This window comes from Somniosus microcephalus, chromosome 6 (assembly GCF_052327205.1).
Source record: "Somniosus microcephalus isolate GS21.2 chromosome 6, FLI_Smic_1.0, whole genome shotgun sequence".
In the NCBI taxonomy this organism is placed as follows: Eukaryota; Metazoa; Chordata; class Chondrichthyes; order Squaliformes; family Somniosidae; genus Somniosus; species Somniosus microcephalus.
In genome coordinates, this window is record NC_140992.1 from 170,668,852 (window position 1) to 170,693,513 (window position 24,662).

At 50.0% G+C, this 24,662-nt stretch overlaps 1 protein-coding gene across 2 annotated transcripts in view; it reads left to right on the forward strand.

The window, feature by feature from the left end:
- pnp6 (purine nucleoside phosphorylase 6) overlaps positions 1-24,662 on the forward strand; it is a 182,422-nt gene that overhangs the window by 140,330 nt on the left and 17,430 nt on the right. For both annotated transcript variants that reach the window (XM_085990926.1, XM_085990927.1), the window contains exon 5: positions 5,365-5,555. In XM_085990926.1, the coding sequence (XP_085847052.1) occupies positions 5,365-5,555 (191 nt within the window). The remainder of the gene's footprint in view (positions 1-5,364; positions 5,556-24,662) is intronic.

Consider the following 24,662-nt stretch of genomic DNA (forward strand, 5'->3'; position numbering starts at 1 on the left):
AGTTCTGCCGCAGTGATAGCACTTCACTGTTCCGTATGACATTTCATTTATGCCATATTCTTGCGGTCTCCGTTGTATCTCTGCAGCGCCCCGTGCTGCTGCTTCGTGTGATACTGCAATGCTGAAAGCCTTGTCCAGCGTAAGATCCTTTTCTGATAGAAGCCGTTTCTGGGTTCCATCACTTTGAAGCCCACACACAAACTTGTCCCTTAAAGTATCTGCTAGTCCTGTTCCAAACTGGCAGTGTTTCGATAGCTTGCGCAGTTCCGTTAAATACTCAGCATTACTTTCATCTTTATGCTGGTTCCTTTTGTGAAACTTAAATCTTTCTGCTATCAGCAGCGGTGTGGGGTTTAAGTGGTCCTGTAGGATTGACACTATGTTTTCAAAATCCTTTTCTGCTGGCTTCTCTGGGGTTAGTAGGTTTCGTAGTAAGCCATACGTTTTTGCACCCATTGAATTCAACAATATCAGCGCTTTCTTGTCATCTGGCACTTCATTCGCCTTGCAGTATATTTCTATGCATTCGACATATGTCGTCTAATCTTCGACTTCATTGTTGAACGCTGTGATACTGCCACTCTTTGGCATTTTTGGGTGTGGTTAGACTGGCTTAAAATGGCGTCTCCCGCGCTTTCCTTTCTTCCCCGCTGCGGCTTAAAATGGCGTCTCCCGCGCTTTCCTTTCTTCCCCGCTGCGGCTTAAAATGGCGTCTCCCGCGCTGCTGCCAACGCCACTCTCGGCGGTCCTCGTGGCAAATGGCGATGCCCTGTGGGTTTCGTGCGCTGCTCCTGCGCTGCTGCCAACGCCGCTCTCTGCGGTCCTTGTGGCAATGGCAGCGCCTCGCGTTTTCCTGCGCGCCTCTCTCCCCCATTGACGCTGCTCGGCCCTTGAACACCGGCTGCGCTCTGCTCTCTCTCGCCTCTCTCCCCCGTTGACGCCGCTCGGTCCTGAACACCGGCTGCGCCCTGTGCGCTCTGCCCTCTCTCTCTCCCCCCGTCAACGCTGCTCGGCCTTTTTCTGTGCCGCTCGGTCGGGCTCTAGCCCGTCGCTGTCCGGGAAGGGTCTGCGCAGTACCTGTTGCCAGCCCGTTTCGCTGGACCACCGTGACTGGAAAGTCAAGCCTGGCTCTCGACAGCCTCCCCTGCGATGCTCAAATCTCCGCTGGATGACTGGGCGGTTGCCCGTGGTCGACGCCCGTGCTTCTGGACTCGACCTTCTTCCACTGTTCTCCAAGAGCGAATCCCTGGGAGGTGATGCAGAGTTGCAGGTAGGTTCGAATCTGCTCGTCGCCAATGTTAGATCCGTGTATTTTAATGTTGTGTCCTTCAATAATCAGACAACAAACTGCAGGGAACGATTCAACAGGTGTTTACTGAATGAGGGTTACTCTAGAACTAACTGTACAGATCACTACTCAGGGTTTATATACAGGAGTGGTCACTGCCGGTACTACAGTATACAGGAGCTGTAAAAAGTAGTTCTCCCCTTAAAGGTACATACATTATAGGGCTATTGCGGGGTATTTTGGGGGGATAACGCGGGCTGTTTTGGGGGATATTGCGCGGTACTTTGGGGGGATATCGTGGGGTATTTTGGGGGGATATCGTGGGGTATTTTGGGGGGATATCGCAGGGTATTTCGGGGGGATATCGCGGGGTATTGAGTGGGGATATCGTGGGGTATTTTGGAGGGATATAGAGGGGTATTTTGGGGGGCTATCGTGGGTATTTTGGGGGGATATCGCGGGGTATTTTGGGGGATATCGCGGGGTATTTTAGGGGGATATCGCGGGGTATTTTGGGCGCATAACGCGCCGTATTTTGGGGATTAGCACGGGTATTTTGGGGGGATATCGTGGTGTATTTTGGGGGTCTATCATGGGGTATTTTGGGGAGATGTCGCAGTGTATTTTGGTGGAATATCACGGAGTATTTTGGGGGATATCGCGGGGTGTTTTGGGGGAAATCACGGGGTATATTGGGGGGATATCGTGGTGTATTTTTGGGGGTTATTGCAGGTTATTTTGGGGGAATATTGCGAGGTATTTTTGGGGGATATCACGGGGTACTTTGGGGGGATAACGCGGGCTGTTTTGGGGGATATTGCGGGGTACTTTGGGGGAGTATCATGGTGTATTTTGGGGGATATCGTGAGGTATTTTGGGGGGATATCGTGGTGTATTTTGGGGGTTTATCGCAGGGTATTTCGGGGGGATATCGCGGGATATTGAGTGGGGATATCGTGGGGTATTTTGGGGGGATATAGAGGGGTATTTTGGGGGGCTATCGCGGGTATTTTGGGGGGATATCGCGGGGTATTTTGGGGGGATATTGCGGGGTATTTTAGGGGGATATCGCGGGGTATTTTGGGCGCATATCGCGCCATATTTTGGGGAATAGCACGGGTTATTTTGGGGGGATATCGTGGTGTATTTTAGGGGGCTATCACGGGGGTATTTTGGGGAGATGTCGCAGTGTATTTTGGGGGTTTATTGCGGAGTATTTTGGAGGGTATTATGGGGTATTATGGGGGAATATTGCAGTGTATTTTGGGGGGATATCACGGGGTATTTTGGGGGATATCGCGGGGTATTTTGGGTGATATCGCGGGGTATTTTGGGTGATATCGCGGGGTATTTTGGGGGGCTATCATGGGGTATTTTGGGGGATATCACAGGGTATTTTGGGGGATATCGCGGGGTATTTTGGGGGAAATCACGGGGTATTTTGGGGGATATCGCAGGATATTTTGGGGGGATATCCTGGGGTATTTTGGGGGGATATCATGGGGTATTTTGGGGAGATATCGCGGGGTATTTTGGGGGGATATCGCGGGGTATTTTGGGGGTTATTGCGGGGTATTTTGGGGGGAAATCACAGGGTATTTTGGGGGGATATCCCGGGGTATTTTGGGGGAAATCATGGGGCATTTTGGAGGGATGTCCCGGGGTATTTTGGGGTATATCCTGGGGTATTTTGGGGGATATCCCGGGGTATTTTGGGGGGATATTGCGGGGTATTTTGGGGGGATATTGCGGGGTATTTTGGGGGAAATCACGGGGTATTTTGGGGGAAATCACGGGGTATTTTGGGGGATATCGCGGTGTATTTTAGGGGGATATCGTGGTGTATTTTTGGGGGATATCGCGGGGTATTTCGGCGGAAATCACGGGGTATTTTGGGGGAAATCACGGGGTATTTTGGGGGGATATCCCGGGGTATTCTAGGGGGATATCGTGGTGTATTTTTGGGGGATATCACGGGGTAAAATGGGGAGTGTTGTGTCCGTCAGTAGTAAGACACAGACTGCAGGAGAACGGTACAACAGGTGTTTACTCAACGTGGCTCACTCTCGAACTGAACTGTACAGATTACTACTCAGTGCTATATACAGGTGTGGTCACTGCCGGTACTACAGTATACATGAGCTGTAAAAAGTAGTTCCCCCCTTAAAGGTATATACATTACAATTCCTCCCCTTTTAGATTAACAGTACCATAACACTCATTTAACAATTAAACATCAAACTAATTACAATTAACACTTTTAACATACAACGTTAGCTGAAAATAGTCCATTTATATATTCAGTCTTTGGGGAGGCTTTCTGATCCTTTCTGGAGAGCGCCTTTCCCGAGTGTCTCGCTCTTGGTGCGGAGGCGATTCTGGCACCCTGTCGTCGGTTGGGTCATCAGCTTCCGATGCTACTGTTTCTGGGGTAGATGCGACCTGTACGTCGGGTTCCTCACCAGGTACGTATGGGCGAGGCATGGGGTTGACTTGTTCTTGTGACTCTAGGATCTGGTCAGCATGGCGTCTCACGATGTTCTCCCCAACGTCCACTGTGTACATTAGTGGCCCCTGCCGTGTGCATATTGTTCCTGGCTGCCATTTTTCTGTTCGGTAGTCGCGAGCCAAGACTGGTTGCCCTACATTGAAGCTCCTTGTTGGCTTCTCATGGATGTGCTGGAATTGCTTACTCTCAACATCTCTTCGTACGTTTGGTCTGAGCAAATCCAGGCGAGATCTTAACCTTCAGTTAAAGAACATCATGGCCGGGGCCTGGTTGGTGACTGCATGTGTCGCATTCCGGTAGGCGAACTGGAAATTGTCCACCTTATGCTGCAGTGGAATGTTGTCATTGTACATAGCCTTTATTGCCTTCTTAAAGGTTTGTACGAACCTCACAGCCAATCCATTTGTGGCTGGATGATACGGGGCGGATGTGTAATGCCTTACCCCATTCTTCTGCATAAACCTCCGGAACTCTTCGGACACAAACTGTGCTCCGTTATCGGAGCAAATCTGTTCTGGCAAGCTGTTCCTGGCAAAAATGGTCTGTAGGACTGCAATAGTTTTCTCTGTGGTGGTGGAGGACATTTTGATGACCTCAGGCCATTTCAAGTGCGCATCCATGGCTATTAAAAACATTGAGTCCATGAATGGACCAGCAAAATCAATATGCACCCATTGCCTTGGAGATGAGGGCCACTCCCATGGGTGTAGAGGGGCATGTGGTGGTGCATTTTGGACTTTCTGGCATCCTGAGCAGCTCTTGGTCAGGTCCTCGATTTGTTTATCGATTCCCAGCCACCACACATAAGCCCTGGCAAGGCTTTTCATTTTTACCCCTCCCAGATGACCCTCATGAAGCTCATTGAGCACTCTATCCCTTAACATGGGTGGAATTACCACTCAGGATCCACACATTTTCCGGTGCTGGAGCCTTGACTACTGCCTCAATCTTTTCTGGGGACTTATGTAACCCCTCTTTATCGATAACGTGGCCACAATACGAGATCTGTTTTTTTTAAAACTCGCATTTGGGGCGGTTATTTTGGGGGGATATCCTGGGGTATTTTGGGGGATATCCTGGGGTATTTTGGGGGATATCCCAGGGTATTTTGGGGGATATTGCGGGGTATTTTGGGGGGATATCGTGGGGTATTTTGGGGGGATATCGTGGGGTATTTTTGGGGGATTTTGCAGTGCATTTTGGGGGGTTATTGCGGGGTATTTTGGAGGGATATCGCAGGATATTTTGGGGGGGATATCGCAGTGTATTTTGGGGCTATCATGGGGTATTTTGGGGTGAATTCATTTTTTTTTGCGGGGGATTTCACAGGATATTTTGGGTCGATTTCACGGTGTATTTTGGCGGGATATTGCGTTGTATTTTGGGGGATATCGCAGTGTATTTTGGGGGATATCGCTGGATATTTTGGGCGATTTGGCGGTGTACTTTGGGGGGATATTGTGGTGTATTTTGCAAGGATATCGCAGGGTAATTTGGGGGATATCGCGGGATATTTTGGGGGGATATCGCGGGGTATTGGAACTGACCCTCTGCCGCTCGTTCACAGGTTCGGCCCGCGATTCCCGTGTATGTCGGACGCCTATGACCAGACCTTTCGGCGGATAGCTCTGGACAGTGCCCTGGAGCTTGGGTACCAAGACTTCATCCGTGAGGGGGTGTATTGCATGCTGGCCGGTCCCTCGTACGAGACGATTGCAGAGTCTCGCATGCTGAAAATACTGGGCGCCGATGCAGTAGGTGAGCTCTACACACACATACTGCCCCCCACCCCTGTTAATCCGAGCTTGCGATGCCCTCCCGCTGTGCGACAGCATTAGCCCCCCAACCTGCTAATCCCAGCGGGCGATACCCTCCTGCTGTGCGACAGCATTAGCCCCCCCCCCCCGGCTAATCCCAGTGGGTGGTGCCCTCCCGCCGTGCGACAGCATTAGCCCCCCCACCCGCTAATCTCAGCGGGCGATGCCCTCCCGCCGTGCAACAGCATTAGCCCCCCCACCTGCTAATCCCAGCAGGTGGTGCGCTCCCGCCGTGCGACAGCATTACCCCCCTCTGCTAATCCCCGTGGGCAGTGCCCTCCCGCCGTGTGGCAACATTACCCCCCTCTGCTAATCCCAGCTGGTGATGCCCTCCTGCCATGCGTCAACATTAACCCAGCCCCCCGGTAATCCCAGCCAGCGATGCCCTCCTGCCGTGCATCAACATTACCCCCCACCCCACGGTAATCCCAGCAGGCGATGCCCATGCGGGGTTTTTATGAGGTCCCTGTACCGAGTTCCCTGGTGGCTCAGTTGGGCAAATGCCCGTGCCGTGTGGCACTTGGCCAACCAGAGCAGGAAGGTGGCAGGTTCCATCCTCTATGCTGAGTTAGTCCACTGGATAAACATACGAGGGAGAAAAGCTTGTGTGGCGCATAAATGCCGGCATAGACCTGATGGGCTGAATGGCCTGTTTCTGTGCTGTAAATTCTATGTAGTCCAACTGAGGCAGTGAGTGGCACCACAATTAGCCCCAGTGTGACTGGGCTAGGAAGGGGATGAAGATTATACCTACACACACCGGGCCTGCCCCACACTCCTGATGGCCGGAGCCCCATGATGAGAGGTTCCCCTCCCCTCACCCCGCTTCCTGCTCCCGGTTGCTATACAGTGACCCCTGCTCAGGCTGGACTGTGATTTCCCCCCCAATTTGCCAGCAACTCATTGGCGCCAATAATGCGGCCCCTTTGCAGGACCCTCGTGCGATGAGTGTGCCTGAACCACAAGTACTTGACCTCACCTGCTGATGGGCGAAGAACGGGCTGGGGATTGGCCTGGGAAGGCAAAGCGAAAAGAGGTGGAGCAATGAAGGGCAGACCATCCAGGAAGAAAGGGACATTTTATCACAGGCCTCCCTGGAGGCAGGTTGGCATTAATTGACTGGAGTTCTTTCCAGGTGCTCCAGCTGCTTTAAGGGGCTTTGCCCTAATTTGAGTAAGAGCTGGTGCCTTAATGAGCCTTGTGTATGGTGGGTGTGAGGCTCTTTGCACTCCCTGATCGCAATGTTAGTCGCTGGGCACATCGCTGGGCCTCAGACCTCAGGCTTATGCACTTGTTAATGTGGGAGCTGGCACCCGATGTGCAGCTGCATTCATGGCCCCCATTGTCTTCACTCTCACGTGAAGAACGACCATTTAAGAACAGTACTGGAAGTCCCGAGAGAGAGCCGTCACCTCAGTAAGAGGAGGGGAGTTGACAGGGGCGGATAACAAAGTAAAATGAAGTTGAAAGCTCCCCAGGAAGAGCGTATTGTGATAGTTGGTGCTGAAACAGATATTGTGTTAGCTCCCGTAGGCACTGCAGAACAGGGAGGTAGGGCTGTGTCAATCCAGGGCATGAGTTGAACCAGCCTGAGAATTGCTGTTAATGTTAAGACACATGGAAGCATGGAATGAATAAAAAGCCATTCATCCCATCAAGCTCACTTCTTCCTGCACACCATCTACAACTCACAGCGAGTTGTTCTGATCTGGAACGCACTGCCTGAAAGTGATGGAAGCAGATTCAATAGTAACTTTCAAAAGGGAATTGGAAAAACACTTCAAAAGTAACTATTTTCAGGGATAACAGGAAAGAGCAGGAAGGAGCGGGACTAATTGGAGAGCTCTTTCAAAGAGCCGGCACAGACACGATGGGCTGAATGGCCTTCTGTGCTGTAAGATTCTATGATACTATGGTGTCACAACTCTTCTCAATTGATTTAATCGGCTGAAAGCAACTGTACCAACCCTACTGAATAGGATATCAGCCCCAACACGGGCTCCACCGCACTTGGTTAATCTCCCGAGGGGAAGTCCAGTCTAAGTACTCCCTGATCCCAAAGCTGATCCTCCACAATATCTCCCCATCTCCACTATACAAGCACGGACCTGCCCCCCTTCCACAGACAGCGCCCTCCAGCCCCCAGTATCAAGAGCTCTGTGTCCGTAGAGAATTTGGCCATCTCTCTCTCTCTGCTTTTAACCCTCTAACTTCCAATCTTGCTCCTACCCTAACATTTATCCATTTCCTTTTTGAGTTAATTGACATCGCATCAACTGCTTTTTCTGGGCGTCTGCCCACTATTCTGGAGGGGGGAGGAATTCTTCTAATCTCTACTGTTAATTGTAGCTACAGGAAACTCTCGATTTACCGGCAAAATTCAGGAGTAGGTTCAGGTAAGTTTTACTTCATATTAGTGGCAGTCCCTGAATCTGTGGCTGTGTAACTGGGGTTCGTGCACTTGTTGCTAAGCAACAGAGATGCTTGGTCTGTGGCCGGAGCTCCTGCACATGTTGCTAAGCAACAGGGAAGCCTGGATTTGTTGCTGTGCATGGAGCTCTCGTACCTTTTAACTATACCTCTCTGTAATCCGGACTTTTTGATAAACCGGCACCACGCCGGTCCCGTTGGTGCCGGATAATAAAGAGTTTCCTGTATTTCATTTTAAACCTGTTACTTAGCCTGCTTATATCTACATCTAAAGAACGGAATAAATGTTCGGCAGAGAAAGTGATTCATGGCTATGAGTGATAGAACATGATAGATTTAACCATGTATTATTTTGCCGCTTGTATCTTAGAATCACTCTCATAGGCCAGTCTCAACTCCCCAAACCTTAAAGTGTGTCTATTTTAGTCTTGAGATCTCGGTAAGCTTTCTATAATGTACCCAGGATAACGAAACAGAAAAACATGCTTTGTTCATCAACCTTATCTACATAGGAAGGAGCATAGGAACAGGAACACAGGAACATAGCAATACCGGAATGGGAGGAGGCCATTCAGCCCCTCGTGCTTGTTCTGCCATTCAATGAGATCATGGTTGCTCTACAGCCTATCTCGATATACCCGCCTTTGGCCCATAGCCCTTAATACCTTTGGTTAACAAAAAGCTATCAATCTCCGATTTAAAATTAACAATTAATCTAGCATCAATTGCCATTTGTGGAAGAGAGTTCCAAACTCTACCACCCTTTGTGTGTAGAAGTGTTTCCTAATTTCACTCCTGAAAGGTCTGGCTCTCATTTTTAGTCTATGTCCCCCTAGACCTAGACTTGCCAACCAGCAAAAGTAGTCTCTCTCTATCTACCCTATCTGTTCACCTTAATATCTTGAAAACTTTGATCAGATCACCCCTTAAGCACCTAAATTCTAGGGAATACAACCCTAATTTGTGTAATCTCTTCTTGAGTGGCGGAGCCACCAAGAGACACTGAACAATCTGTAATCATTCCTTTAACCACTCTGTAGTGCAGTTGTGGACTGCACCTTTAAGCTGTGTGTAGGTTCTTGTATTTCCACGTGATGACGTCATGACGCCGATCACGTGACCCCCAGTTGGCGCGGAAAACGTGATGTCATGACGTCGGTTTCCAGTATTTAAGGGCAGTCTGAGAAAGGCTGGGGACCTTTACAGACCTGCTGACCTCTGCTCTTGTAGTTATCAGTTAAAGTATTTTGTTTATTTAAGTTTAATTATTTCGTTTCACTGCGTTGGACTTCGTTATTCGGATAGGAACTTCCGTTCCTACATTGGTGACCCCGAGCTTGTTGGACAACTTTCTTCGAGATATTCATAATGAACACGAACGCCGTTGCCCTTAAATTGCCGCAGTTCTGGGAACAGCAACCAGAAGCATGGTTTTTCCAAGCAGAAGCCCAGCTTGCTATCCGGGACATTACAGCGGATTCAACCCGTTATTATTACGTGGTTTCCGCTCTGGACAGCGCCACGGCTTCACGGGTCATCAGCATCCTGGGGAATCCACCGGCAGAGGGCAAGTATTCAGCTTTAAAAGATCGTTTACTACAAGTGTATGGTCTAACTAAGTCAGAGCGTGCACGCAAGCTTATCGCAATGCCGGGTCTTGGGGACTCAAAACCATCAGAATTGATGAGCCAAATGCTCACGCTTTTGGGTTCAGAGCCCCAATGTTTTTTATTTCGAGAGCTTTTCCTCTGCCAGCTACCCGAGCCAGTTCAGGCAGTCTTGGCCAGTTCTACGATTACGGACTGTGCCGAGCTGGCTGCGGAGGCAGATAAGTCTTTTATGGTCAAACAGCAGAGTTGCACAGCTACGAGGCGTCTTTCCCCTACACGAGCAAAGTCCAGCCCTCCTCCATCAGGCTTGTGTATGTACCACGCCCGTTTTGGCGCCAAGGCTCGACGCTGCCGTCCACCCTGCAGTTGGGTTGAAAAAAAGTCTCCAGCAGACTCACAAACTTCGAAGAAGACAGGGGCTGACAAAAACACCCAGTTCACCATGGCAGTCGGTTCAGCAGGAAAACTGGTTCTCAGTGCAGTATTTTGCCAGTCTCAAAGCTGGATCTACAATCCGGCGGTCACGGCCCTTCCCTTGAGGCAGCCAATGGTGCGGCCATTCGCACGTTCGGTAAACGGACAGTTAATTTAACTCTTGGAGGTCAACGTTTTGTATGGGAATTTATAACGGCTAAAGTATCACAGGCCATCCTGGGGGCTGATTTTTTTTGTGCCTATGGTTTTCTGGTCGACGTCCAACATTGTCGACTCATTAATGCGTCTACCTTCCATGCGGTGCCTTGTCACCGCAGTACTGCTGTCTCCTGGTCAGTTGCCTGTGCGGTTCCATCGCAGGAAGGGTTTAGGCGCCTACTTGGCGAATTCCCGGGGCTCCCCAGGCCTACATTCTCGGCAGCAGTTGCGAAGCACGGTGTGGTGCATTATATTACCACAACGGGATCGCCTGTTTACGCCCGGGCACGAAGATTGGAACCCGGAAAGCTTATAGCCGCAAAGGCAGAGTTTCGGATTATGGAGCGCCTTGGGATTGTCCGACGCTCCGACAGTCCTTGGTCTTCCCCATTACACATTGTACCCAAACCAGGTGGCGGATGGAGGCCTTGTGGGGATTACAGACGCCTTAACGAAGCCACTATGCCGGATAGGTATCCAATACCGCATATATAGGATTTTTCGGCTCATTTGACTGGCAAAACAATATTTTCCAAAGTAGATCTCGTCCGTGGATATCATCAAGTTCCTGTGTACCCTCAAGACATCCCCAAAACGGCAGTCATCACACCGTTTGGCCTTTTTGAGTTCCTTCGCATGCCGTTTGGATTGAAAAATGCAGCTCAGACATTTCAGTGACTTATGGACTCTGTGTTACGGGACCTTCCTTTCATTTTCATTTACTTGGATGATATTCTCATTGCTAGTAAAGATAAGGAAGAGCATATGGCTCATTTACCTACACTCTTTGCCCGTCTCAGCCAACATGGCCTCATTATAAATCTAGCCAAATGCCAGTTTGGGTTAACCAGCATTGACTTTCTAGGGCATAGGATCACCTCAGAAGGCGCCGTCCCACTGGCCACTAAGGTAGAGGCAGTTACGGCATTCCCGCGGCCGCATATACTTAAATCTCTTCAGGAGTTCCTGGGGATGGTGAATTTTTATCACCGTTTTGTCCCCAAGGCAGCCCAATTAATGCAGCCGCTATACGAAGCACTTAAAGGGAAGTCGGGTAAAGATGTTATCATTTGGACACCACAGATGGACCAAGCATTCCTGGACACCAAGGCGGCATTGGCAGATGCAACTATGCTTGCACACCCACTCCCGGGCGCGACCATCGCCCTTACTACCGACGCCTCCGATTACGCCATCGGGGCAGTGCAGGAACAATGGGTTGACGGGACTTGGCAGCCATTGGCCTTTTTTAGCCGCCAACTGCGTATAAATGAGCGAAAATATAGCACTTTTGATAGGGAGTTGCTGGCCTTGTTTTTGGCCATCCGGCATTTTCGTTTTCTTCTAGAAGGGCGACCGTTTACTGCATTTGTGGACCATAAACCGCTCACTTTTGCAATGGCCAAAACGGCGGAGCCGTGGTCAGCCCGGCAACAGCGCCACCTTACATTTATATCGGAATTTACAACGGATTTGCGACATGTGTCTGGCAAAGATAATCTTGTGGCTGATTGCCTGTCGCGTGCCCCAGTCCAGACAATTCACCTGGGAATCGATTACGTCGGGTTGGCAAAAGAACAGCTGGCGGATCCTGAAGTTCAGGCGTATTGGACCATGCCTTCTAGCTTGCAGGTAGCCGATGTTATGTTCCAATCAGCAGGAACCACGCTTTTGTGTGACATATCCATGGGAGTGCCCCGGCCCATTGTGCCAGTCGAATGGCGTAAGAAGATTTTTCAGATTAAACGTGGCTTATCACACCCGGGGATGCGAGCTTCACAACGACTTATGTCTCATAAGTTTGTTTGGAAGGGAATGCATTTAGACGTTCGGGACTGGACAAACAATTGCGTGGAATGTCAAAAATCAAAGGTTCATCGTCACATGAAGGCTCCAATGGCCAACTTTGCAGTGCCTGAACGCCGGTTCGACCATGTACATGTGGACTTAGTGGGCCCCCTCCCCATTTCGCGGGGTTTTATGCATCTCCTGACAATAGTGGACCGTACTACCAGGTGGCCAGAGGCGATTCCCTTGGTTGCTACTACCACAGCGGACGTATCCAGGGCATTTATTTCGTCATGGGTGGCCCGGTTTGGAGTGCCATCTGATATCTCCTCTGACCGTGGTCCACAATTTACGTCATGAGTTGTGGAATGCAGTTGCACAGGGCTTGGGTACCAAGCTGCATCGTACCACCGCTTACCATCCGCAAGCAAATGGCTTATGTGAAAGATTTCATCGGTCTTTAAAGGCGTCCCTCCGTGCCAGCTTGCGTGGTTCCAACTGGGTGGATAGACTCCTTTGGGTGATGCTAGGCCTCCGTACAGCCCCCAAAGATGACCTCCAGGCTTCATCGGCTGAGTTAGTCTACGGTCAAGCGCTTCGAGTACCAGGGGATTTTCTCCCTCCACATACAGAATCATGGTCGCCTGCTCAGCAGCTTCTTCAGCATCAAGAGGTGGCAAAGAATTTCCTGCCTATTCCAACTTTGCATCACAATCTACAGAAGCCTCATGTTCCGGCAGAACTTATGAGTTCCGATTATGTTTTTATTCGGCAGGATGCTCATAGCGATACACTCAGACCACCTTATGATGGACCGTTTCGTGTTATTGCAGCGGGAGAGAAATATTTTACGGTCGAAATGGGAGGTAAATCGGATACCATCTCCATCGACCGACTTAAACCAGCCCATCTGGATCGGAGTGAACCGGTGGTTGTTGCTCAGCCACCTCGCCGTGGACGACCACCATTGGCTACTAGACCAATTATGCAGCAGTCTACTATTAAATTGCCTGCTTCGGCTCCATCCTCGTCTACACCTTCTGCTACGGTTTCCTCCACCCCAGATGTACCGCTTCAGACACAGCCAAATGTTGGCTCATCTTCTAACGATCCAGCGTCTGAAGTTCGTAGTCGTTCGGGCAGAATAATTAAACCTCCTGCACGTTTGATGCTGTCTGTTAAAGAGAATTCTGGGGGGGCGCCTGTGGCGGAGCCACCAAGAGACACTGAACAATCTGTAATCATTCCTTTAACCACTCTGTAGTGCAGTTGTGGACTGCACCTTTAAGCTGTGTGTAGGTTCTTGTATTTCCAAGTGATGACGTCGATCACGTGACCCCCAGTTGGCGCGGAAAACGTGATGATGTCATGACGTCGGTTTCCAGTATTTAAGGGCAGTCTGAGAAAGGCTGGGGACCTTTACAGACCTGCTGACCTCTGCTCTTGTAGTTATCAGTTAAAGTATTTTGTTTATTAAAGTTTAATTATTTCGTTGCACTGCGTTGGACTTCGTTATTCGGATAGGAACTTCCGTTCCTACATTGGTGACACCGAGCTCGTTGGACAACTTTCTTCGAGATATTCATAATGAACACGAACGCCGTTGCCCTTAAATTGCCGCAGTTCTGGGAACAGCAACCAGAAGCATGGTTTTTCCAAGCAGAAGCCCAGCTTGCTATCCGGGACATTACAGCGGATTCAACCCGTTATTATTACGTGGTTTCCGCTCTGGACAGCGCCACGGCTTCACGGGTCATCAGCATCCTGGGGAATCCACCGGCAGAGGGCAAGTATTCAGCTTTAAAAGATCGTTTACTACAAGTGTATGGTCTAACTAAGTCAGAGCGTGCACGCAAGCTTATCGCAATGCCGGGTCTTGGGGACTCAAAACCATCAGAATTGATGAGCCAAATGCTCACACTTTTGGGTTCAGAGCCCCAATGTTTTTTATTTCGAGAGCTTTTCCTCTGCCAGCTACCCGAGCCAGTTCAGGCAGTCTTGGCCAGTTCTACGATTACGGACTGTGCCGAGCTGGCTGCGGAGGCAGATAAGTCTTTTATGGTCAAACAGCAGAGTTGCGCAGCTACGAGGCGTCTTTCCCCTACACGAGCAAAGTCCAGCCCTCCTCCATCAGGCTTGTGTATGTACCGCGCCCGTTTTGGCGCCAAGGCTCGACGCTGCCGTCCACCCTGCAGTTGGGTTGAAAAAAAGTCTCCAGCAGACTCACAAACTTCGAAGAAGACAGGGGCTGACAAAAACACCCAGTTCACCATGGCAGTCGGTTCAGCAGGAAAACTGGTTCTCAGTGCAGTATTTTGCCAGTCTCAAAGCTGGATCTACAATCCGGCGGTCACGGCCCTTCCCTTGAGGCAGCCAATGGTGCGGCCATTCGCACGTTCGGTAAACGGACAGTTAATTTAACTCTTGGAGGTCAACGTTTTGTATGGGAATTTATAACGGCTAAAGTATCACAGGCCATCCTGGGGGCTGATTTTTTTTGTGCCTATGGTTTTCTGGTCGACGTCCAACATTGTCGACTCATTAATGCGTCTACCTTCCATGCGGTGCCTTGTCACCGCAGTACTGCTGTCTCCTGGTCAGTTGCCTGTGCGGTTCCATCGCAGGAAGGGTTTAGGCGCCTACTTGGCGAATTCCCGGGGCTCCCCAGGCCTACATTCTCGGCAGCAGTTGCGAAGCACGGTGTGGTGCATTATATTACCACAACGGGATCGCCTGTTTACGCCCGGGCACGAAGATTGGAACCCGGAAAGCTTATAGCCGCAAAGGCAGAGTTTCGGATTATGGAGCGCCTTGGGATTGTCCGACGCTCCGACAGTCCTTGGTCTTCCCCATTACACATTGTACCCAAACCAGGTGGCGGATGGAGGCCTTGTGGGGATTACAGACGCCTTAACGAAGCCACTATGCCGGATAGGTATCCAATACCGCATATATAGGATTTTTCGGCTCATTTGACTGGCAAAACAATATTTTCCAAAGTAGATCTCGTCCGTGGATATCATCAAGTTCCTGTGTACCCTCAAGACATCCCCAAAACGGCAGTCATCACACCGTTTGGCCTTTTTGAGTTCCTTCGCATGCCGTTTGGATTGAAAAATGCAGCTCAGACATTTCAGTGACTTATGGACTCTGTGTTACGGGACCTTCCTTTCATTTTCATTTACTTGGATGATATTCTCATTGCTAGTAAAGATAAGGAAGAGCATATGGCTCATTTACCTACACTCTTTGCCCGTCTCAGCCAACATGGCCTCATTATAAATCTAGCCAAATGCCAGTTTGGGTTAACCAGCATTGACTTTCTAGGGCATAGGATCACCTCAGAAGGCGCCGTCCCACTGGCCACTAAGGTAGAGGCAGTTACGGCATTCCCGCGGCCGCATATACTTAAATCTCTTCAGGAGTTCCTGGGGATGGTGAATTTTTATCACCGTTTTGTCCCCAAGGCAGCCCAATTAATGCAGCCGCTATACGAAGCACTTAAAGGGAAGTCGGGTAAAGATGTTATCATTTGGACACCACAGATGGACCAAGCATTCCTGGACACCAAGGCGGCATTGGCAGATGCAACTATGCTTGCACACCCACTCCCGGGCGCGACCATCGCCCTTACTACCGACGCCTCCGATTACGCCATCGGGGCAGTGCAGGAACAATGGGTTGACGGGACTTGGCAGCCATTGGCCTTTTTTAGCCGCCAACTGCGTATAAATGAGCGAAAATATAGCACTTTTGATAGGGAGTTGCTGGCCTTGTTTTTGGCCATCCGGCATTTTCGTTTTCTTCTAGAAGGGCGACCGTTTACTGCATTTGTGGACCATAAACCGCTCACTTTTGCAATGGCCAAAACGGCGGAGCCGTGGTCAGCCCGGCAACAGCGCCACCTTACATTTATATCGGAATTTACAACGGATTTGCGACATGTGTCTGGCAAAGATAATCTTGTGGCTGATTGCCTGTCGCGTGCCCCAGTCCAGACAATTCACCTGGGAATCGATTACGTCGGGTTGGCAAAAGAACAGCTGGCGGATCCTGAAGTTCAGGCGTATTGGACCATGCCTTCTAGCTTGCAGGTAGCCGATGTTATGTTCCAATCAGCAGGAACCACGCTTTTGTGTGACATATCCATGGGAGTGCCCCGGCCCATTGTGCCAGTCGAATGGCGTAAGAAGATTTTTCAGATTAAACGTGGCTTATCACACCCGGGGATGCGAGCTTCACAACGACTTATGTCTCATAAGTTTGTTTGGAAGGGAATGCATTTAGACGTTCGGGACTGGACAAACAATTGCGTGGAATGTCAAAAATCAAAGGTTCATCGTCACATGAAGGCTCCAATGGCCAACTTTGCAGTGCCTGAACGCCGGTTCGACCATGTACATGTGGACTTAGTGGGCCCCCTCCCCATTTCGCGGGGTTTTATGCATCTCCTGACAATAGTGGACCGTACTACCAGGTGGCCAGAGGCGATTCCCTTGGTTGCTACTACCACAGCGGACGTATCCAGGGCATTTATTTCGTCATGGGTGGCCCGGTTTGGAGTGCCATCTGATATCTCCTCTGACCATGGTCCACAATTTACGTCATGAGTTGTGGAATGCAGTTGCACAGGGCTTGGGTACCAAGCTGCATCGTACCACCGCTTACCATCCGCAAGCAAATGGCTTATGTGAAAGATTTCATCGGTCTTTAAAGGCGTCCCTCCGTGCCAGCTTGCGTGGTTCCAACTGGGTGGATAGACTCCTTTGGGTGATGCTAGGCCTCCGTACAGCCCCCAAAGATGACCTCCAGGCTTCATCGGCTGAGTTAGTCTACGGTCAAGCGCTTCGAGTACCAGGGGATTTTCTCCCTCCACATACAGAATCATGGTCGCCTGCTCAGCAGCTTCTTCAGCATCAAGAGGTGGCAAAGAATTTCCTGCCTATTCCAACTTTGCATCACAATCTACAGAAGCCTCATGTTCCGGCAGAACTTATGAGTTCCGATTATGTTTTTATTCGGCAGGATGCTCATAGCGATACACTCAGACCACCTTATGATGGACCGTTTCGTGTTATTGCAGCGGGAGAGAAATATTTTACGGTCGAAATGGGAGGTAAATCGGATACCATCTCCATCGACCGACTTAAACCAGCCCATCTGGATCGGAGTGAACCGGTGGTTGTTGCTCAGCCACCTCGCCGTGGACGACCACCATTGGCTACTAGACCAATTATGCAGCAGTCTACTATTAAATTGCCTGCTTCGGCTCCATCCTCGTCTACACCTTCTGCTACGGTTTCCTCCACCCCAGATGTACCGCTTCAGACACAGCCAAATGTTGGCTCATCTTCTAACGATCCAGCGTCTGAAGTTCGTAGTCGTTCGGGCAGAATAATTAAACCTCCTGCACGTTTGATGCTGTCTGTTAAAGAGAATTCTGGGGGGGCGCCTGTGGCGGAGCCACCAAGAGACACTGAACAATCTGTAATCATTCCTTTAACCACTCTGTAGTGCAGTTGTGGACTGCACCTTTAAGCTGTGTGTAGGTTCTTGTATTTCCAAGTGATGACGTCGATCACGTGACCCCCAGTTGGCGCGGAAAACGTGATGATGTCATGACGTCGGTTTCCAGTATTTAAGGGCAGTCTGAGAAAGGCTGGGGACCTTTACAGACCTGCTGACCTCTGCTCTTGTAGTTATCAGTTAAAGTATTTTGTTTATTAAAGTTTAATTATTTCGTTGCACTGCGTTGGACTTCGTTATTCGGATAGGAACTTCCGTTCCTACATTGGTGACACCGAGCTCGTTGGACAACTTTCTTCGAGATATTCATAATGAACACGAACGCCGTTGCCCTTAAATTGCCGCAGTTCTGGGAACAGCAACCAGAAGCATGGTTTTTCCAAGCAGAAGCCCAGCTTGCTATCCGGGACATTACAGCGGATTCAACCCGTTATTATTACGTGGTTTCCGCTCTGGACAGCGCCACGGCTTCACGGGTCATCAGCATCCTGGGGAATCCACCGGCAGAGGGCAAGTATTCAGCTTTAAAACATCGTTTACTACAAGTGTATGGTCTAACTAAGTCAGAGCGTGCACGCAAGCTTATCGCAATGCCGGGTCTTGGGGACTCAAAACCATCAGAATTGATGAGCCAAATGCTCACACTTTTGGGTTCAGAGCCCCAATGTTTTTTATTTCGAGAGCTTTTCCTCTGCCAGCTACCCGAGCCAGTTCAGGCAGTCTTGGCCAGTTCTACGATTACGGACTGTGCCGAGCTGGCTGCGGAGGCAGATAAGTCTTTTATGGTCAAACAGCAGAGTTGCGCAGCTACGAGGCGTCTTTCCCCTACACGAGCAAAGTCCAGCCCTCCTCCATCAGGCTTGTGTATGTACCGCGCCCGTTTTGGCGCCAAGGCTCGACGCTGCCGTCCACCCTGCAGTTGGGTTGAAAAAAAGTCTCCAGCAGACTCACAAACTTCGAAGAAGACAGGGGCTGACAAAAACACCCAGTTCACCATGGCAGTCGGTTCAGCAGGAAAACTGGTTCTCAGTGCAGTATTTTGCCAGTCTCAAAGCTGGATCTACAATCCGGCGGTCACGGCCCTTCCCTTGAGGCAGCCAATGGTGCGGCCATTCGCACGTTCGGTAAACGGACAGTTAATTTAACTCTTGGAGGTCAACGTTTTGTATGGGAATTTATAACGGCTAAAGTATCACAGGCCATCCTGGGGGCTGATTTTTTTTGTGCCTATGGTTTTCTGGTCGACGTCCAACATTGTCGACTCATTAATGCGTCTACCTTCCATGCGGTGCCTTGTCACCGCAGTACTGCTGTCTCCTGGTCAGTTGCCTGTGCGGTTCCATCGCAGGAAGGGTTTAGGCGCCTACTTGGCGAATTCCCGGGGCTCCCCAGGCCTACATTCTCGGCAGCAGTTGCGAAGCACGGTGTGGTGCATTATATTACCACAACGGGATCGCCTGTTTACGCCCGGGCACGAAGATTGGAACCCGGAAAGCTTATAGCCGCAAAGGCAGAGTTTCGGATTATGGAGCGCCTTGGGATTGTCCGACGCTCCGACAGTCCTTGGTCTTCCCCATTACACATTGTACCCAAACCAGGTGGCGGATGGAGGCCTTGTGGGGATTACAGACGCCTTAACGAAGCCACTATGCCGGATAGGTATCCAATACCGCATATATAGGATTTTTCGGCTCATTTGGCTGGCAAAACAATATTTTCCAAAGTAGATCTCGTCCGTGGATATCATCAAGTTCCTGTGTACCCTCAAGACATCCCCAAAACGGCGATCATCACACCGTTTGGCCTTTTTGAGTTCCTTCGCATGCCGTTTGGATTGAAAAATGCAGCTCAGACTTTTCAGTGACTTATGGACTCTGTGTTATGGGACCTTCCTTTCATTTTCATTTACTTGGATGATATTCTCATTGCTAGTAAAGATAAGGAAGAGCATATGGCTCATTTACGTACACTCTTTGCCCGTCTCAACCAACATGGCCTCATTATAAACCTAGCCAAATGCCAGTTTGGGTTAACCAGCATTGACTTTCTAGGGCATAGGATCACCTCAGAAGGCGCCGTCCCACTGGCCACTAAGGTAGAGGCAGTTACGGCATTCCCGCGGCCGCATATACTTAAATCTCTTCAGGAGTTCCTGGGGATGGTGAATTTTTATCACCGTTTTGTCCCCAAGGCAGCCCAATTAATGCAGCCGCTATACGAAGCACTTAAAGGGAAGTCGGGTAAAGATGTTATCATTTGGACACCACAGATGGACCAAGCATTCCTGGACACCAAGGCGGCATTGGCAGATGCAACTATGCTTGCACACCCACTCCCGGGCGCGACCATCGCCCTTACTACCGACGCCTCCGATTACGCCATCGGGGCAGTGCAGGAACAATGGGTTGACGGGACTTGGCAGCCATTGGCCTTTTTTAGCCGCCAACTGCGTATAAATGAGCGAAAATATAGCACTTTTGATAGGGAGTTGCTGGCCTTGTTTTTGGCCATCCGGCATTTTCGTTTTCTTCTAGAAGGGCGACCGTTTACTGCATTTGTGGACCATAAACCGCTCACTTTTGCAATGGCCAAAACGGCGGAGCCGTGGTCAGCCCGGCAACAGCGCCACCTTACATTTATATCGGAATTTACAATGGATTTGCGACATGTGTCTGGCAAAGATAATCTTGTGGCTGATTGCCTGTCGCGTGCCCCAGTCCAGACAATTCACCTGGGAATCGATTACGTCGGGTTGGCAAAAGAACAGCTGGCGGATCCTGAAGTTCAGGCGTATCGGACCATGCCTTCTAGCTTGCAGGTAGCTGATGTTATGTTCCAATCAGCAGGAACCACGCTTTTGTGTGACATATCCATGGGAGTGCCCCGGCCCATTGTGCCAGTCGAATGGCGTAAGAAGATTTTGCAGATTATACATGGCTTATCACACCCGGGGATGCGAGCTTCACAACGACTTATGTCTCATAAGTTTGTTTGGAAGGGAATGCATTTAGACGTTCGGGACTGGACAAACAATTGCGTGGACTGTCAAAAATCAAAGGTTCATCGTCACATGAAGGCTCCAATGGCCATCTTTCCAGTGCCTGAACGCCGGTTCGACCATGTACATGTGGACTTAGTGGGCCCCCTCCCCATTTCGCGGGGTTTTATGCATCTCCTGACAATAGTGGACCGTACTACCAGGTGGCCAGAGGCGATTCCCTTGGTTGCTACTACCACAGCGGACGTATCCAGGGCATTTATTTTGTCATGGGTGGCCCGGTTTGGAGTGCCATCTGATATCTCCTCTGACCGTGGTCCACAATTTACGTCATGAGTTGTGGAATGCAGTTGCACAGGGCTTGGGTACCAAGCTGCATCGTACCACCGCTTACCATCCGCAAGCAAATGGCTTATGTGAAAGATTTCATCGGTCTTTAAAGGCGTCCCTCCGTGCCAGCTTGCGTGGTTCCAACTGGGTGGATAGACTCCCTTGGGTGATGCTAGGCCTCCGTACAGCCCCCAAAGATGACCTCCAGGCTTCATCGGCTGAGTTAGTCTACGGTCAAGCGCTTCGAGTACCAGGGGATTTTTTCCCTCCACATACAGAATCATGGTCGCCTGCTCAGCAGCTTCTTCAGCATCAAGAGGTGGCAAAGAATTTCCTGCCTATTCCAACTTTGCATCACAATCTACAGAAGCCTCATGTTCCGGCAGAACTTATGAGTTCCGATTATGTTTTTATTCGGCAGGATGCTCATAGCGATACACTCAGACCACCTTATGATGGACCGTTTCGTGTTATTGCAGCGGGAGAGAAATATTTTACGGTCGAAATGGGAGGTAAATCGGATACCATCTCCATCGACCGACTTAAACCAGCCCATCTGGATCGGAGTGAACCGGTGGTTGTTGCTCAGCCACCTCGCCGTGGACGACCACCATTGGCTACTAGACCAATTATGCAGCAGTCTACTATTAAATTGCCTGCTTCGGCTCCATCCTCGTCTACACCTTCTGCTACGGTTTCCTCCACCCCAGATGTACCGCTTCAGACACAGCCAAATGTTGGCTCATCTTCTAACGATCCAGCGTCTGAAGTTCGTAGTCGTTCGGGCAGAATAATTAAACCTCCTGCACGTTTGATGCTGTCTGTTAAAGAGAATTCTGGGGGGGCGCCTGTGGCGGAGCCACCAAGAGACACTGAACAATCTGTAATCATTCCTTTAACCACTCTGTAGTGCAGTTGTGGACTGCACCTTTAAGCTGTGTGTAGGTTCTTGTATTTCCACGTGATGACGTCGATCACGTGACCCCCAGTTGGCGCGGAAAACGTGATGATGTCATGACGTCGGTTTCCAGTATTTAAGGGCAGTCTGAGAAAGGCTGGGGACCTTTACAGACCTGCTGACCTCTGCTCTTGTAGTTATCAGTTAAAGTATTTTGTTTATTAAAGTTTAATTATTTCGTTGCACTGCGTTGGACTTCGTTATTCGGATAGGAACTTCCGTTCCTACATTGGTGACACCGAGCTCGTTGGACAACTTTCTTCGAGATATTCATAATGAACACGAACGCCGTTGCCCTTAAATTGCCGCAGTTCTGGGAACAGCAACCAGAAGCATGGTTTTTCCAAGCAGAAGCCCAGCTTGCTATCCGGGACATTACAGCGGATTCAACCCGTTATTATTACGTGGTTTCCGCTCTGGACAGCGCCACGGCTTCACGGGTCATCAGCATCCTGGGGAATCCACCGGCAGAGGGCAAGTATTCAGCTTTAAAAGATCGTTTACTACAAGTGTATGGTCTAACTAAGTCAGAGCGTGCACGCAAGCTTATCGCAATGCCGGGTCTTGGGGACTCAAAACCATCAGAATTGATGAGCCAAATGCTCACACTTTTGGGTTCGGAGCCCCAATGTTTTTTATTTCGAGAGCTTTTCCTCTGCCAGCTACCCGAGCCAGTTCAGGCAGTCTTGGCCAGTTCTACGATTACGGACTGTGCCGAGCTGGCTGCGGAGGCAGATAAGTCTTTTATGGTCAAACAGCAGAGTTGCGCAGCTACGAGGCGTCTTTCCCCTACACGAGCAAAGTCCAGCCCTCCTCCATCAGGCTTGTGTACGTACCGCGCCCGTTTTGGCGCCAAGGCTCGACGCTGCCGTCCACCCTGCAGTTGGGTTGAAAAAAAGTCTCCAGCAGACTCACAAACTTCGAAGAAGACAGGGGCTGACAAAAACACCCAGTTCACCATGGCAGTCGGTTCAGCAGGAAAACTCCTCTATATTACTGATTCCGGAACAGGGCGACGATTCTTGTGTGATACTGGTTCTCAGTGCAGTATTTTGCCAGTCTCAAAGCTGGATCTACAATCCGGCGGTCACGGCCCTTCCCTTGAGGCAGCCAATGGTGCGGCCATTCGCACGTTCGGTAAACGGACAGTTAATTTAACTCTTGGAGGTCAATGTTTTGTATGGGAATTTATAACGGCTGAAGTATCACAGGCCATCCTGGGGGCTGATTTTTTTTGTGCCTATGGTTTTCTGGTCGACGTCCAACATTGTCGACTCATTAATGCGTCTACCTTCCATGCGGTGCCTTGTCACCGCAGTACTGCTGTCTCCTGGTCAGTTGCCTGTGCGGTTCCATCGCAGGAAGGGTTTAGGCGCCTACTTGGCGAATTCCCGGGGCTCCCCAGGCCTACATTCTCGGCAGCAGTTGCGAAGCACGGTGTGGTGCATTATATTACCACAACGGGATCGCCTGTTTACGCCCGGGCACGAAGATTGGAACCCGGAAAGCTTATAGCCGCAAAGGCAGAGTTTCGGATTATGGAGCGCCTTGGGATTGTCCGACGCTCCGACAGTCCTTGGTCTTCCCCATTACACATTGTACCCAAACCAGGTGGCGGATGGAGGCCTTGTGGGGATTACAGACGCCTTAACGAAGCCACTATGCCGGATAGGTATCCAATACCGCATATATAGGATTTTTCGGCTCATTTGGCTGGCAAAACAATATTTTCCAAAGTAGATCTCGTCCGTGGATATCATCAAGTTCCTGTGTACCCTCAAGACATCCCCAAAAAAGCGGTCATCACACCGTTTGGCCTTTTTGAGTTCCTTCGCATGCCGTTTGGATTGAAAAATGCAGCTCAGACTTTTCAGTGACTTATGGACTCTGTGTTACGGGACCTTCCTTTCATTTTCATTTACTTGGATGATATTCTCATTGCTAGTAAAGATAAGGAAGAGCATATGGCTCATTTACGTACACTCTTTGCCCGTCTCAACCAACATGGCCTCATTATAAACCTAGCCAAATGCCAGTTTGGGTTAACCAGCATTGACTTTCTAGGGCATAGGATCACCTCAGAAGGCGCCGTCCCACTGGCCACTAAGGTAGAGGCAGTTACGGCATTCCCGCGGCCGCATATACTTAAATCTCTTCAGGAGTTCCTGGGGATGGTGAATTTTTATCACCGTTTTGTCCCCAAGGCAGCCCAATTAATGCAGCCGCTATACGAAGCACTTAAAGGGAAGTCGGGTAAAGATGTTATCATTTGGACACCACAGATGGACCAAGCATTCCTGGACACCAAGGCGGCATTGGCAGATGCAACTATGCTTGCACACCCACTCCCGGGCGCGACCATCGCCCTTACTACCGACGCCTCCGATTACGCCATCGGGGCAGTGCAGGAACAATGGGTTGACGGGACTTGGCAGCCATTGGCCTTTTTTAGCCGCCAACTGCGTATAAATGAGCGAAAATATAGCACTTTTGATAGGGAGTTGCTGGCCTTGTTTTTGGCCATCCGGCATTTTCGTTTTCTTCTAGAAGGGCGACCGTTTACTGCATTTGTGGACCATAAACCGCTCACTTTTGCAATGGCCAAAACGGCGGAGCCGTGGTCAGCCCGGCAACAGCGCCACCTTACATTTATATCGGAATTTACAATGGATTTGCGACATGTGTCTGGCAAAGATAATCTTGTGGCTGATTGCCTGTCGCGTGCCCCAGTCCAGACAATTCACCTGGGAATCGATTACGTCGGGTTGGCAAAAG